General features: G+C 47.4%; 1 protein-coding gene across 1 annotated transcript in view; it reads left to right on the forward strand.

The window, feature by feature from the left end:
* The first annotated feature begins 9639 nt into the window (after window positions 1-9639).
* CLTCL1 (clathrin heavy chain like 1) overlaps window positions 9640-17669 on the forward strand; it is a 166144-nt gene continuing 158114 nt past the window's right edge. The window contains exon 1 of the mRNA XM_063964797.1: window positions 9640-9866. Coding sequence (XP_063820867.1) covers window positions 9825-9866 — 42 coding nt within the window. The 5' untranslated portion in view covers window positions 9640-9824. The remainder of the gene's footprint in view (window positions 9867-17669) is intronic.

The raw sequence follows: 17669 nt of genomic DNA on the forward strand, positions 1-17669 counted from the left end.
GCATCGCTCTCAAGCTTTATTTATTATTTAACTGGTTCCAGCCAGTATCCACTCCGTGCCAACACCTGTCTGGTTCTAACCAGTACCCACAGCAGCATTTTATCTACAGCAGTCCAGCTTTCCCTGGAACACCAGCTGGTACGACCCTGGGCTTTCCTCATTGCTACAGTTGAGCCTGGTAAGGACTTTCCAACTTGCAGATAATAAGAACTGTCTCATACCACCAGAGCTCTGTGGCCCCTGCCACCCTGTAGTACCCAGGAACTGTATTATTATTTCTCTGCTGATTTTTATGTTTCTTTTTACTGCTACTGTGATGCATGGAGTTTGTCATAAATAAATATCATTGACTTTTACTCAAGTTGTCGTGGTCACGCCTTCGGGCGGTTTCTCTTCATGTTACTTACATGTCCAGGGGTCTGATACAACCTCCCAGGTTCCGGTACATCTCAGCCCCTACAACTGAGGCTGCCTTCCGTCAGCTCAGGCCCTCAGTTGTGACAGTAAGCACTGACCAAATGAATCCAGCCGGAGACCAGGATCAAGCGGCCAGGCCGATGCAAGAACTGGCAGCCCGACTTGAACATCAGGAGGCTGCACAGGGCCACATCATCCGCTGTCTCCAGGATTTCTCTACTCGGCTGGATGGGATTCAGACAACTCTCCGTGGATCAGGCGCATCTGGGGCGTCAACCACAGTGACTCCAACTATAACCCCACCCACCTTACCCGTTTCTGCTCCACGTCTTCATCTTCCAACGCCAGCAAAATTTGACGGATCTCCAAGATTCTGCAAGGGATTTCTCAACCAGTGTGAGATTCAGTTTGAGCTACAACCTGGCAATTTTCCCAGTGACCGTACAAAAATTGCCTACATCATCTCACTTCTCAGTGGCTCAGCCCTTGACTGGGCATCACCGTTATGGGAGAGGTCCGACACCCTGCTATCTTCTTACACTGCATTCGTGTCAACATTCAGGCGCATCTTCGACGAGCCAGGCCGGGTAACTTCAGCTTCGTCTGAGATTCTCCGTTTACGCCAGGGATCACGTACTGTAGGACAATATCTTATACAGTTCCAGATCCTGGCATCCGAACTGGCATGGAACGACGAGGCCCTGTATGCTGCATTCTGGCATGGTTTATCTGAGTGTATTAAAGACGAGTTAGCTACCAGAGACTTACCCTCCAAGTTAGATGAGCTAATCTCACTTTGTACAAAAGTTGACTTACGTTTCAGAGAGAGAGCAACTGAGCGTGGAAGATCATCTGCTCCAAAATCTTCTGCTCCTCCTCCTCGCCAACTGTCACCAACTAAAGATGAGCCCATGCAAATTGGCCGTTCCCGTTTAACTCCTGCTGAGCGCCGAAGACGTCTCTCCGAGTCTCTCTGTCTTTATTGTGCAGCTCCGTCTCACACCATTAATGCTTGTCCCAAACGTCCGGGATTCCAGACCCTAGCTCGCCAAGGAGAGGGCCGGCTAGGAGTAATGATCTCCTCTCCATCCCCTCAAGATTGTAATCTCCCAGTCTCGCTTCAAGTTGCTCAACGTTATCAGAACGTCATTGCCCTCCTTGATTCCGGAGCAGCTGGGAACTTTATTACCGAAGCCTATGTTAAACGGTGGTCCCTACCCACCGAGAGACTTCCTTCGTCCTTTTCCTTAACTGCCGTGGATGGCAGTAAAATTTTTGATACAGTTATTTCTCTAAGGACTCTACCAGTTCGTCTGAGAGTGGGAGTTCTTCATTCCGAACTTATTTCACTTTTAGTGATTCCAAGCGCCACACATCCTGTGGTCCTGGGCCTTCCATGGCTCCGTCTTCACAATCCTACAATTGATTGGACGACTACGCAAATTCTGGCATGGGGTTCCTCCTGTGCTGAGACATGTTTGTTTAAAGTGTTGCCTGTCTGTTCTTCCTCCCCCAGGTCGTCTGATGTTCCACCTCCTCTATATCAAGATTTCACGGATGTGTTCAGTAAAGCTTCTGCTGATATCCTTCCTCCTCATAGAGAATGGGACTGCCCGATTGATCTCGTTCCAGGGAAGGTTCCACCTCGAGGCCGAACTTATCCGTTGTCTCTGCCTGAGACGCATTCTATGGAGGAATACATTAAAGAGAACCTAGCAAAGGGGTTCATTCGACCTTCTTCTTCTCCAGCCGGCGCAGGCTTCTTCTTTGTAAAAAAGAAAGATGGTGGTCTGCGGCCGTGCATCGACTACAGAGGTTTGAACGACATTACCATCAAGAACCGCTATCCTTTACCCCTGATTACTGAGCTCTTTGACAGAGTTAGCGGAGCTACCATCTTTACAAAGCTGGACTTAAGAGGTGCATACAATCTCATCCGGATCCGTGAGGGTGACGAGTGGAAGACCGCATTTAACACCCGTGACGGACATTATGAGTACCTCGTCATGCCCTTCGGATTGAGCAATGCTCCAGCTGTCTTCCAGCATTTCGTCAATGAGATCTTCAGAGACATTCTATACCGTCATGTCGTGGTCTATCTAGATGATATCCTCATTTTTGCCAACAATTTAGAGGAACATCGTTTTTGGGTAAAGGAGGTTCTGTCCCGTCTCCGTGTCAATCATCTCTACTGCAAATTAGAGAAATGCGTCTTTGAAGTCAAGTCCATTCCGTTTCTAGGGTACATTGTGTCCGGTTCCGGACTAGAGATGGATCCTGAGAAACTACAAGCAATCCAGAATTGGCCGGTACCCTTAACCCTCAAAGGGGTCCAGAGGTTCTTAGGGTTCGCCAATTATTACCGAAAGTTTATACGAGACTTTTCCACCATTGTGGCGCCTATTACTGCTTTCACCAAGAAGGGTGCTAACCCGTCCAAGTGGTCTGAAGAAGCCATGCAAGCTTTTCATCTTTTGAAACAGAGGTTCATCTCTGCGCCTGTCCTGAAACAGCCTGACATCGACTCTCCTTTTATCTTAGAGGTGGATGCCTCCTCCGTTGGAGTAGGAGCGGTGTTATCTCAGAGGGCTAAAGATGGCCATTTACATCCTTGCAGTTTCTTCTCCCGGAAGTTCTCCCCAGCGGAGCGCAACTATGCCATTGGCGACCAGGAGTTGCTAGCCATCAAGCTCGCTCTAGAGGAGTGGAGATATCTGTTGGAGGGAGCTTCTCATTCAATCACCATACTTACAGACCACAAGAACCTTCTATATCTAAAAGGCGCACAATGTCTCAACCCTCGTCAGGCCAGATGGGCACTTTTCTTTTCCAGATTCGACTTTAAACTCCAGTTCTGTCCGGGCTCTCAGAATCGCAAGGCCGATGCCCTTTCCCGCTCATGGGAGCAAGAAAATGAGTCAGAGTCTTCAGACAAGCATCCTATTATAAATCCGTTGGCATTCTCCACGGTAGGGATGGACTCTACGCCCCCATCAGGGAAAAGTTTTGTGAAGCCGACACTAAGGAAGAAGCTCATGCATTGGGCCCATGCTTCCCGTTTTGCCGGACATACAGGTATCCAAAAAACCCTGGAGTTTATCTCTAGGTCCTATTGGTGGCCAACTCTGAAAAAGGACGTTTTGGAGTTTATTGCATCTTGCCCAAAGTGTGCCCAACATAAAGTATCCCGCCAGTCGCCTGCGGGGCAACTGGTTCCACTATCTGTTCCCCGTCGACCATGGACCCATTTGTCGATGGATTTTATTACAGATTTGCCCATGTGCAACAAGTTCAATACCATCTGGGTGGTAGTTGACCGGTTCACCAAGATGGCACACTTCATTCCTCTCACCGGTCTTCCGTCAGCTTCCAATTTGGCTCAAGTATTCATACAAGAGATCTTCCGACTCCACGGTCTTCCAGAAGAAATTATCTCAGATCGAGGAGTTCAATTCACAGCCAAATTCTGGCGAAGTTTATGTCAAGTCCTCCAAGTCAAGCTAAAGTTTTCCACGGCTTACCATCCTCAGACCAATGGTCAAACTGAGAGGGTGAATCAGTACTTGGAGTCCTTCCTCCGCATCTATGTGTCCTCCTCTCAAGATGACTGGGTTCAATTACTTCCCTGGGCCGAGTTCTGTCATAACAACCAGTATCATTCTTCATCTTCTTCAACACCATTCTTCACCAACTTTGGATTCCACCCTAAAGTCCCTGAGTTCCAACCGCTTCCAGCAACTTCTGTTCCCGCAGTGGATATCACCTTGCATCAGTTTGCCAATATCTGGAAGAGCGTACGATCAGCTCTGCTCAAGGCATCGTTCAGGTACAAGAAGTTTGCGGATAAGAAGCGTCGAGCAGTTCCTGCTCTCAAGGTGGGTGATCGGGTATGGTTATCCACGAAGAATTTGAGGTTGAGAGTTCCCAGTATGAAGTTTGCACCTCGCTTCATCGGTCCTTTTAAAATTGATCAAGTCATCAATCCTGTTGCTTACAGACTCCAGTTACCTCCTTTCTTAAAAATACCCAGGACATTCCATGTTTCCCTGTTGAAACCGCTAATCTTGAATCGGTTTCATTCCTCACTTCCTCCAACTCCGAAAGTCCAAACTCAATGAGGCGTTGAGTATGAAGTGGCCAAGATCCTGGACTCACGTCACCGTTACGGTCAACTTCAGTATCTTATTGACTGGAAGGGTTATGGCCCTGAGGAACGTTCATGGACCAATGCTTCTGATGTCCATGCTCCTGCCTTGGTCCGGAGATTCCATTCCAAGTTTCCTCAAAAGCCAAAGAAGTGTCCTGGGGCCACTCCTAAAGGGGGGGGGTGCTGTCACGATCCGGGTATCTGGACGCCATTTCTTACCCATCAGATGCCTCCTAAGGCTGGCTCAGCGCTCCAGGACCGGATCCCATCTGTTATCCTGATGTGCATATTCCCGCATCCTCTCCTGTCTCTCTGGACGCTGTCACAGTAACGCCTTATACATCTGGCATGGCGTCTCCCGCGGCCTCCGCCGCCGTTCCTGAGCTTCTGCATTCAGAGTGGCGATTACGTCAGCCGCGGCCTCCGCTGTGTCCGCGTGGTTGGATGTGCACCTGTCAGCCTGGCGTCTCCTGTCTCCGGTGGCCGGCGCCGCCATTACTGTTTTCCAGACCACATGGATTACAAACCAAACTTCCCTCCAAGTGTCTGCATGGGCGCAGCCATCTTGGATTCTGTCATCTGATCATATTCACCAATCTGCTGTCTGTATTATTAATTTGCATAATTGCCTAGCCAATGCCTTCCTTGCTGCAGGTATAAATAGGTTGTGCCTGAGCAAGGAAGGCGTCAGTGCTTTGGTTGTCAAACCTAGTTCCAGTTTGTCTCTCTCCTGTGATTGTCTTCCAGGTTCCAGCTCCTGTCTCCAGACTTCTGCTATAGAGACCCGCACCAGCATTCCATCTGCGGTGTAGCCTGACTCTCCGATCCATTCTGGACTCACCTGTTTCCAGCTACAACATCACCTGCTTCCAGCTCAGCTTCCAGCAGTGTACAGCTTCCCTTAAAGGGCCGGTGTCCTTTCTGCAGTTTACCACTCTCCACCGGTATTATTATTTCTCCGCTCTCAAATTCTACATTTCATCTATATTGCATCGCTCTCAAGCTTTATTTATTATTTAACTGGTTCCAGCCAGTATCCACTCCGTGCCAACACCTGTCTGGTTCTAACCAGTACCCACAGCAGCATTTTATCTACAGCAGTCCAGCTTTCCCTGGAACACCAGCTGGTACGACCCTGGGCTTTCCTCATTGCTACAGTTGAGCCTGGTAAGGACTTTCCAACTTGCAGATAATAAGAACTGTCTCATACCACCAGAGCTCTGTGGCCCCTGCCACCCTGTAGTACCCAGGAACTGTATTATTATTTCTCTGCTGATTTTTGTTTCTTTTTACTGCTACTGTGATGCATGGAGTTTGTCATAAATAAATATCATTGACTTTTACTCAAGTTGTCGTGGTCACGCCTTCGGGCGGTTTCTCTTCATGTTACTTACATGTCCAGGGGTCTGATACAACCTCCCAGGTTCCGATACATCTCAGCCCCTACAACTGAGGCTGCCTTCCGTCAGCTCAGGCCCTCAGTTGTGACAATTAGTACCCGCTCCCCCCATCTTGGCATCACTACTTACACAGACCCCCAAATGGAGATTAAAAAGTGGCAAATTTGAAGGAATTAAAAAATGTTAAGAGTCTGAGATGGGCTTTATTGTTGCAATTCAGGCAGGGTTAACCATTGGTCTTGGTTGAAACAATCAGCAGGAAATTTAAACCCTATGCGAGTCCAATTACGGAACCTCTCAGCAGAAGTTCCAGGAGGAAACAGGGGATTGTACCAAATAGGGGTCAGGGGAGAAGTGGTGGAGGTAAGATTCATTTTGAGAGAGTATAAATTCCAGAGTTTGTTATTAAATTTTATAGTGGGGAGTATGTTGAATGCAGGGAGTCGGTGTGCAGAGGACAGAGGTTTGGGGGATTAATATAGTCCGATTCAATGTCAAGCCAAGAAGTAGAGCCTGAGGGAGAGTAGGAAGCAATAATTTGGGAGATGGGAGGCCAGATAGTAAAGTTTCACATCAGGAAGACCTCTACCACCTCCAGAAACAGACCTCTCTAAAGTTTTGGTTGCTATACGTGGGGGTCTGTGGTTTCACATAAAGCGGACAAGGACTTTATGAATATTACTAAGGAAAGAGGCGGGACCAGCTATGGAAAGGATCTGAAAAAGAGTCATTTTGGAATAACTTTCATATTGACAGCTTTGATTTTACCCAGCCACAAAATTATAAGTCGATTCCAAGCTGTCAAATCCATTTGCATTCTGGAGAACATAGGGAAATTTTAATGAAAAAGAAATTCATAGAGGGAGGTCTTTTCTATTTGATCTTATTGGGTATTTGCCCATAGCAGGAGGTATTTGATGATACTGGGTTGCTATTTGAAGTTAAAATTAGTTCTGAGGATTTCGGCTTCTCCAGGGGGAACATAAAGCAGTATGGCTTCCGATTTGGAATAGTTTATCTTATAACCTGAGACAGCGCTATAAGATTGAAGAACAGAAAAAAAGGTTAGGGTGAGAGATTGATGGTTGAGTCAGGGATAGGAGAATATCATCTGCAAAGAGAGAAATCTTGGGATTGGTATGGCCTACTTGCACACCTTGTATATCGGAATGAGATCTAACTTGGGAAGAAAGGGGTTCAATTACAAGGGAAAATATCAGGGTGTATAGGGGGCAACCCTGTCATGTGCCATTACAGATGCGGACCGTGCTAGAACGTACACCCTTAATCAGGACTATAGCAGAGGGGCTAGATTATAGTGCCAGGAGACAGTGCCGTAACCAAACATTTTAGCGCTGTATGCAAGAAACCGCATCGGCACCACCCCCATGTATAAAATAGGGCCAGTGCACCAAAAATATAGGGGTGTGGCTGCAAAATAATACCAATTCATATCACGCTGTACAGAAGTCTCCATAATTCAAATTACGCCGCACAGTAGCACCACTTACACACATTACACCGGGTAGAGGCCCTTTTACACATTACGCCAGGTAGAGCCCCTATCACACATTATGCCAGGTAGAGCCCCTATCACATATTATGCCAGGTAGAGTCCCCTTTTACACAGTAGAGAAGGCAGAGTCTCCTTTTACACATTACGGCAGGCAGAGTCCCCTTTTACACAGTACGGCAGGCAAAGTCCCCTTTTACACAGTATGGCAGACAGAGTCCCCTTTTATACATTATGCCAGGCAGAGTCTCCTTTTACACAGTGCGGCAGACAGAGTCCCCTTTTACACATTTACGGCAGGCAGAGCTCCCTTTTACACATTATGGCAGGTAGCGTCCCCTTTTTACACATTAGGCAGGCAGAGTCCACTTTTTACACATTACGGCAGCTGAGTCCCCCTTTTTACACATTAGTCAGGCAGAGTCCACCTTTTACATTTTATGGTGGCAGAGTCTGCCTTTTACACATTACAGCAACAGAGTCCCCTTTTTGCACATTAGGCAGCAGAGTCCCCTTTTCACACATTAGGCAGGCAGAGTCCCATTTTTACACATTAGGCAGCAGAGTCCCCCTTTTTACACATTAGGCAGGCAAAGGCCCCCTTTTTTACACATTAGGCAGGCAGAGTCCCATTTTTTACACATTAGGCAGGCAGAGTTCCCCTTTAATACATTAGGGAGGCATAGTCCCCCTTTTAACACCTTAGGCAGGCAAAGTCCAAGAGAGAGAGAGAATAAGTGAGTGTGTATTATATTTACCTGTGACCAGCCAGCAGGCCTCTCCTCTCCTCCTTCCCACCCAATGCTGAGCTCTTTGCAGCACAGGAAATTGTGGATGGGCTGAGGGCGGGCTGGGAGAGACATCATCTCTTCCAGCACACGGGGTGGGGGGGACCTGAGGGAGAGCTGCAGCGCTGCCCGCCTACGTATGTGAGAAGAGGTAGCCGGGTAATGTAGCTGAGCGGTGACGGCGGGGGAAGTGGACCCCAGAGTGCGGCAGTGGCGGTGGAGTGGGCAGGTGGGTGTTGCCGGTGGTTCTGCGCCCACAGTGAATCTGCGCTGTATGCCAGGCACCACCTGCGCACACCTAGTTATGGCCCTGCCAGGAGACCAGTGAGGAAGTTACCAAACATGCCAAAGTTTTCAAGAGCAGCTTTCAGGAAACTCCAGGAGATCCTATAAAATGCTTTTTCAGCGTCTATTCACTTGAGTCAGAGGGAGAGGGGGCATGCCAGCGGCTCACAGAGCGCTGGGCATGCCCCCTCAGTGACGAAAACGGGGCGTGGCTCGCGATTGTGGGTCCTCCCGTGGAGCCACGCCCCCTTTTCTTAGGTTACGCCCCCTTTTTTGGAGCGCGCGCGGCTTAGCCGCGCATGTGTCCATCTGTCAGCGAAGAAAAAGTTGGGAGGTATGAAAATAGATATAAGAGATTGAGATAAAATAAATTGAGATTAAGGAGGGAGATGGCCCTGTAAAGCCACATACACACGGGGGAGATGTGTGCAGAGCGATCTAGCACAGACCACTCAGCACACATCTCTCCTCCTGCTCAGCACACAGCGCCATGTGTGCTGAGCGAGGAGGGGACGCTCATTTCACCCAGCGGTGAAATTAGCAATCTAACTAGATTTGGCATGCATGGATGCCAAATCTAGAGTCAGCTATAGCGGCGCGCAGGGCAGCGCATCGCATCGCAATCGTTATCACTATGGGCATACACACCGAGAGATCCGTGCTTAATTTCTAAGCAATGTAGTCAGAATTAGAATTTAAGCACGGATCTCCCCATGTGTACCCCCCTACGATGGTGTGAAGAGCGCCCGTAGGGCGCAATGAATCACCTAGTGACTATTATAATATTAATGATCATTTATGTATATGGTGCCACAAGGGTTATGCAGCGCCTAACTTTGTAATTGTCCTGAACCTTTCTTTCATAAAAAAAAAAAAAAGTGCCCATTGCCCATTCCAACACAAGCTCATACTTGTTTCAGCGTCCAATGCAGATGTCTTACAATGCAGTTAAGAATGATCCTACCCTGACTGCAAGAGAGCTACTACAGTCCGCATTACAACAGTGTGGGAATTGAGTTTCTTATATCTCCTTCATATATCCAACAGGGGGAGCCATTATCTAAAAGCACATCTAGACCTCTGCGTTCACTCCCCGTTTCCTTGGCAACCTCCCCACCCGAACGAGCGCCCATCTTGGAGTCTGCGCAGCCGGCTTGTTGGTGCGCCTGCGCGGGAGAAGCCTCAGTCATACCGTGTGTCCCGGGTGCCGCCGGCGGAGTATCCTTAGGACACGGGTTGTGCTGCGCTTGGAGCCCAAGGCCGGACCTGCAACCATGGCGCAGATCCTGCCTATCCGCTTCCAGGAGCACTTCCAGGTAAAGAACTATTCTGCGGAGCAAGGGGCATTAGGATGAGGCGAGCAGGGTCAGTACAGCGGCACCCAGGCGGAATAGCGGATTCCTGGTGGAGGAGGGTGATGTTTACTGGAGGGAAGCTGGGGCGATGGAGACCGTATTTGCGCGGCTGCAGTCATGAGCACAGTGTAATGTGTGCACATACGTAGCCGCACAATGCGGGCCAGATCGTGCTGCTGACCCGGCCGGATCTCTGGCGAGAAGTGAATCAGCAAATGTCCTTGGGGCAATGGACAGTGGCTGAGAACACGTTAGAGCGTGGACATGTCAGGGTTAAATGGTGTATTATATTAGGGGAGGGGTTTAGAGGCTCTTGTCCCCCTCTGTGTACTACAGGCCAAGCTGTGTGAAGTAGAATCTGCCTGTAGCATGTAGTGGAATCATTCATTTGCCACCATTTGTAGTGTTTCTGTGGATGTCATTGATGACAGCTTCTTTTGGTATTAGCATGCAAGTGATCATACTGGTATAGGGCTGTTTTTATAGAGCAATCCATATTGTAGGTTCTCTTAAGATCACACATCTAGTGCTACATTACTGTAATGCTGTATTTTGCATCAGTCTCTGTTACCCTTAGGTGTGTGACACACACACACACACACACACACACACACACACACACACACACACACACACACGTTGTGTGGGAACTGTGGGTAATGCAGATGTGCAGTTTTGCCTCCCTTCCCCCTCCTGTCTTGGTTATTGATTTCCAGCAGTGAGAAGGAAGGAGGGGTTACTGTGTGCTTTGCTACCATCCCTGGGTACCAGAGCAGGCAACCTCTACACAAATTTGTATGTATCATCATCAGGCATAATGACTCAAATGGTTTCTGGACGCATTATGGGTCTACTGGATAATTCATACATTGTAATCAGTGTCACTGACTAAGCAGTCTTCCCAGCCATACCAAGCAGCTGTCTTTGGTCTGTCCTCTACACTGTTATTTTTTCCCATCCATGTTATAGGCAGAAGACCAATGCATCATTATCATCTCTTATTTGCAAGGCACCTTAAAATTGCAACCCTGGATATTAGGTAAAACAAATGTATAAAATACAAATCACACATGAAAAATGAACAAGTGCATACAAGGTTGATGAAGGTGGTACGTATGTGAGACCGTAGAGACGGCCATTCTCATCAGAGCTTACAGTTTAGCAGCGTTGACAAGTAGCCAGTTGTCTGCAACAGTGCAGCACATTAATCAGTGAGATTGTGAGAGAAAATTAACTGTAGAGATTTCAGTCTTCCTGTCTGCGTACATTTATGTACTTTCAGCACTGAAGAGGTTAACTTAAAAATTAAAGGAATTTGTAAAATGACTAGAGTACAGGAAGTGCTGACTGAGGTCTCTCCCCCACCTTCCCTGTAATAGAGGGGCTAGGAGTGTCAGGGCGACCAGTCTAGCTCTAGCTTCCTCCCTTTTCGTAATTTGTAAGCTGTGAATTAACTAGCAGGCAGAAATAAACCCTAAACGCTTCTATGTGTTTTCGCCATATTTATACCACTCGCCCATCCTTGAAGAGCTCTGACATTGCATATGTTTGTTGTGAGTCAGTCTCCTGCTGCATAACTGTTCCAGTAACGGTTTGGGTAATTGTGAGCAACTTTCCCAAGGTCATGAGGATATGGCAGTCCATGTATAAATGACTTCCATTTTTGTTTTCTGCTGTGTTAACGTCTATGCTTGCTGGCATACTGCATGCCTGTAGTTATTAAAGGTGTTTGGTCTAAAAAAAAAAAAATCATGTTGTTTCTGCTAATCTATAAATTTGATCTTACTCGGACCATTTGTTTTGTGAATAAGGCCGTTCTTTAAGTCTTCATTTTATAATGTTTTATGCCTGAATGCAGCATGAGAGTGTGTACATGGGCAGACTAGACAGGCCAAGGGGTTATTATTATCTGGTGTCAAATTCTATGTTTCCATGAGTGAAAAGATGTAAATATGTCACATTAATGCCTATTTTAAGTTTACTTATTCTGTAGATGAAATAAACTTTTTTTTATAGTGCCAGAATAGATGTGTACTCACTAGGACTTTGGAAAAAGAAAAAAGACCATCCAAATGCGCCCCCCTCCTCCCCCCAAAGGCCGGAACCGCATATTTGACTGATTATTTTTCTGCAAAACTGCACAGGTTTAGATTGGCTTCTGACCAATAGTCAAAATGTACAACTTGAGTTTACATATCTCTTATCTTTACTGTGGGAGGAATGTTTGGCAAAAGAATATGCAATGCCAATACAAGCTTCATCAGTTGGTGAGATGAATGTGATTGCTATTAAACTATATTATGAACTTGCAGGAATTTGCTTAGAAATAAAAGTGACTTTCCACCTAAAGCTCTTGACATTTTTAGGTTTTTCAGCTTCATACCATTAAAATATCTGTTGGTAAATTACTGAGTTTTGTAATAGATTTCTTGGGAGCAGGTAATCTTATATTATTCCAGTCTACAGGGGGGTACACACAGAGAGATTTTTGCTTAATTTCTAGTCTGACTAGATTGCTTAGAAATTAAGCACGGATCACTCCGTGTCTGCCCCATTGCGATGTGCGGCCCCGTGCGCCGCTATCGCTGGCTCAGATCTTGACTGCATGCAGTCAAGGTCTGGCTAGACCGCCAGGCTCTCATTGAGTTAGGATCGGGCTAGCACACATTGCAGCGTGTGTACAGACATTGCGCTAGCCCGAATCGGGCTGTCTAATACAGAGTTGAACATCTGCCTGTCTGGGGAGCCTATATTGTGTGAATTTGCTCTGCACATGCAGAGAAAATGAGCACATGTAACCTTATGACCAAAGTGTCGGAACTGGGATAGGAAGAGACATTCAATTCTAGTCTGAACTGCCGTCTTTTCGGAAAGACGTCAGTTTCCGACTTTTTTTTAGGCCGTAAAACTCTTCCAACCTAATCTATCCCCCTGCCATTTTTCCAACAAATCGTCAATTCCAGCTTGTCGGAAAACACGTGGATCGGAGGAATAGGAATAATGTGTTTTCTCGGAATCGCGGCCAAATCTGGCAGGTTTTAGACCCATTTCCGACTATGTCAATCCGACTTAACGGCCAAAACCTAACTGTTTTGGCCACTCATTGAATATTGAGATGTCGGATCCTTCAGATTCTATTTAACATTTATCTAGCTGCTTCTAGAAGATAATAGAATCTGATTTGGTTGCTATGGGCAACATCACCAGTTCTAAAAAAAAAACCCAAAAACCTTCCACCTTAGTAAATTTACCCCGAAGACTGAACTATCCAATAAAGGAAATGAGAAGAACTCTCTTACAGGGGCACTCTGCCTATATTGTTTTCAGATATAACTTTTATAACATTAAAAGATTTTTGTTTAAAAATAGGCAATTACTAAAAAAAGCACGAGTGAGCTATATATGAATGCAAAATACAGACAAATATTTTCTCTAACGTCCTAGTGGATGCTGGGGACTCCGTCAGGACCATGGGGATTAGCGGCTCCGCAGGAGACAGGGCACAAAAGTAAGCTTTTAGGATCACATGGTGTGTACTGGCTCCTCCCCCTATGACCCTCCTCCAAGCCTCAGTTAGGTTTTTGTGCCCGTCCGAGCAGGGTGCAATCTAGGTGGCTCTCTTAAAGAGTTGCTTAGAAAAAGTTTTTAGGTTCTTTATTTTCAGTGAGTCCTGCTGGCAACAGGCTCACTGCATCGAGGGACTTAGGGGAGAGAAGTGAACTCACCTGCGTGCAGGATGGATTGGCTTCTTAGGCTACTGGACACCATTAGCTCCAGAGGGAGTCGGAACACAGGTCTCGCCCTGGGATTCGTCCCGGAGCCGCGCCGCCGACCCCCCTTACAGATGCTGAAGATTGAAGAGGTCCGGAACCAGGCGGCAGAAGACTTTCAGTCTTCATCAGGTAGCGCACAGCACTGCAGCTGTGCGCCATTGTTGTCAGCACACTTCACACAGCGGTCACGGAGGGTGCAGGGCGCGGGGGGGGGGCGCCCTGGGCAGCAATGTATAATACCTGTATGGCGAAAAATACATCACATATAGCCCTTGAGGCTATATGGATGTATTTAACCCCTGCCAGATATCACAAACTCCGGAGAAGAAGCCCGCCGAAAAGGGGGCGGGGCCTATTCTCCTCAGCACACAGCGCCATTTTCCCTCACAGAAATGCTGGTGGGAAGGCTCCCATGCTCTCCCCTGCACTGCACTACAGAAACAGGGTTAAAACAGAGAGGGGGGGCACTGATTTGGCGATATGAATATATATTAAATGCTATAAGGGAGGAACACTTATATAAATGTTGTCCCTATATAATTATAGCGTTTTGGTGTGTGCTGGCAAACTCTCCCTCTGTCTCCCCAAAGGGCTAGTGGGTCCTGTCCTCTATCAGAGCATTCCCTATGTGTGTGCTGTATGTCGGTACGTGTGTGTCGACATGTATGAGGAAAATGTTGGTGAGGAGGCGGAGCAAATTGCCTGTAATGGTGATGTCACTCTCTTGGGAGTCGACACCGGAATGGATGGCTTATTTATGGAATTACGTGATAATGTCAACACGCTGCAAGCCGGTTGACGACATGAGACGGCCGGCGAACAAATTAGTACCTGTCCAGGCGTCTCAAACACTGTCAGGGGCTGTAAAACGCCCATTTACCTCAGTCGGTCGACACAGACCCAGACACGGACACTGATTTCAGTGTCGACGGTGAAGAAACAAACGTATTTTCCTTTAGGGCCACACGTTAAGGGCAATGAAGGAGGTGTTACATATTTCTGATACTACAAGTACCACAAAAAAGGGTATTATGTGGGATATGAAAAAACTACCTGTAGTTTTTCCTGAATCAGATAAATTAAATGAAGTGTGTGATGATGCGTGGGTTTCCCCCGATAGAAAATTATTGGCGGTATACCCTTTCCCGCCAGAAGTTAGGGCGCGTTGGAAAACACCCCTTAGGGTGGATAAGGCGCTCACATGCTTATCAGAACAAGTGGCGGTACCATCTACAGATAGGGCCGTACTTAAGGAGCCAGCTGATAGGAGGCTGGAAAAATATCCTAAAAAGTATACACACACATGCTGGTGTTATACTGCGACCAGCGATCGCCTCAGCCTGGATGTGCAGAGCTGAGGTGGCTTGGTCGGATTCCCTGACTAAAAATATTGATACCCTTGACAGGGACAGTATTTTATTGACTATAGAGCATTTAAAGGATGCATTTCTATATATGCGAGATGCGCAGAGGGATATTTGCACTCTGGCATCAAGAGTAAATGCGATGTCCATATCTGCAAGAAGATGTTTATGGACACGACAGTGGTCAGGTGATGCAGATTCCAAACGGCACAAAGATGTATTGCCGTATAAAGGGGAGGAGTTATTTGGGGTCGGTCCATGGGACCTGGTGGTCACGGCAACTGCTGGAAAATCCACCGTTTTTTACCCTAAGTCACATCTCTGCAGAAAAAGACACCGTCTTTTCAGCCTCAGTCCTTTCGTCCCTATAAGAGTCATATCTGCCCAGGGATAGAGGAAAGGGAAGAAGACTGCAGCAGGCAGCCCATTCCCAGGAACAGAAGCCCTCCAACGCTTCTACCAAGTTCTCAGCATGACGCTGGGACCGTACAGGACCCCTGGATCCTACAAGTAGTATCCAAGGGGTACAGATTGGAATGTCGAGACGTTTCCCCCTCGCAGGTTCCTGTAGTCTGCTGTACCAATGTCTCCCTCCGACAGGGAGGCAGTATTGAAAACAATTCACAAGCTGTATTCCCAGCAGGTGATAATCAAAGTACCCCTCCTACAACAAGGAAAGGGGTATTATTCCACACTATATGGTGGTACTGAAGCCAGAAGGCTAGGTGAGACCTATTCTAAATCTGAAATATTTGAACACTTACAAAAGTTCAAATCCAGATGGAGTCACTCAGAGCAGTGATAGCGAACCGGGAAGAAGGGGACTATATGGTGTCCCGGGACATCAGGGATGCTTACCTCCATGTCCCAAAAATTTGCCTTTCTCACCGAGGGTACCTCAGGTTCGTGGTACAGAACTGTCACTATCAGTTTCAGACGATGCCGTTGGATTGTCCAAGGCACCCCGGGTCCTTACCAAGGTAATGACCGAAATGAGGATTCGTCTTCAAAGAAAATGGACGACTTCCTGATAAGAACAAGGTCCAGAGAACAGTTGGAGGTCGGAGTAGCACTATCTCAAGTAGTTCTACGACAACACGGGTGGATTCTAAATATTCCAAAACCGCAGTTGTTCCGACGACACGTCTGCTGGTCCTAGGGATGATTCTGGACACAGTCCAGAAAAAGGTGTTTCTCCCAGAGGAGAAAGCCAGGGAGTTATCCGAGCTAATCGGGATCCTCCTAAAACCAGGAAAAGTGTCAGTGCATCATTGCACAAGAGTCCTGGTAAAAATGGTGGCTTATTACGAAGCGATTCCATTAGGCAGATTTCACGCAAGAACTCTTCAGTGGGATCTGCTGGACAAATGGTCCGGATCGCATCTTCAGATGCATCAGCGGATAACCCTATATCCAAGGACAAGGGTGTCTCTCCTGTGGTGATTACAGAGTGCTCATCTTCTAGAGGGCCGCAGATTCGGCATTCAGGATTGGGTGCTGGTGACCACGGAGGCCAGCCTGAGAGGCTGGAGAGCAGTCACACAGGGAAAAAATTTCCAGGGAGTGTGATCAAGTCTGGAGAATTCTCTCCACATAAATATACTGGAGCTAAGGGCAAATTTATAATGCTCTAAACTTAGCAAGACCTCTGCTTCAAGGTCAGCCGGTATTGATCCAGTGGGATAACATCACGGCAGTCGCCCACGTAAACAGAAAGGGCGGCACAAGAAGCAGGAGGGCAGTGGCAAAACTGCAAGGATTTTTCGCTAGGCGGAAAATCATGTGATAGCACTGTCAGCAGTGTTCATTCCGGGAGTGGACGACTGGGAAGCAGACTTCCTCAGCAGGCACGACCTCCACCCGGGAGAGTGGGAACTTCATCGGGAAGTTTTCCGCATGATTGTGAACCGTTGGGAAAGACCAAAGGTGGACATGATGGCATCCCGCCCGAACAAAAAACGGGACAGGTATTGCGCCAGGTCACGAGACCTTCAGGCGATAGCTGTGGATGTCCTGGTAACACCGTGGGTGTAACAGTCGGTGTATGTGTTCCCTCCTCTGCTTCTCATAACCAAGGTATTGAGAATTATAAGACGTAGAGGAGTAATAACTATACTCGTGGCTCCGGATTGGCCAAGAGGGACTTGGTACCCGGAATTTCAAGAGATGCTCACAGAGGACTAATGGCCTCGGGAGCTAAGAAGGGATTTGCTTCAGCAAGTACCATGTCTGTTCCAAGACTTACCGCGGCTGCGTTTGACGGCATGGCGGTTGAACGCCGGATCCTAAGGGAAAAGGCATTCCGGAAGAGGTCATACCTACCCTGGTCAAAGCCAGGAAGGAGGTGACCGCACAACGTTATCACCACATGTGGTGAAAATATGTTGCGTGGGTGAGGCCAGGAAGGCCCCACGAAGAAATTTCAACTAGGTCGATTTCTGCACTTCCTGCAAACAGGAGTGTCTATGAGCCTCAAATTGGGGTCCATTAAGGTTCAAGTTTCGGCCCTGTAGATTTTCTTCCAGAAAGAATTGGCTTCAGTTCCTGAAGTCCAGACATTTGTCAAGGGAGTATTGCATATACAGCCCCTTTTGTGCCTCCAGTGGCACCGTGGGATCTCAACGTAG

Source organism: Pseudophryne corroboree, chromosome 1 (assembly GCF_028390025.1).
Source record: "Pseudophryne corroboree isolate aPseCor3 chromosome 1, aPseCor3.hap2, whole genome shotgun sequence".
In the NCBI taxonomy this organism is placed as follows: Eukaryota; Metazoa; Chordata; class Amphibia; order Anura; family Myobatrachidae; genus Pseudophryne; species Pseudophryne corroboree.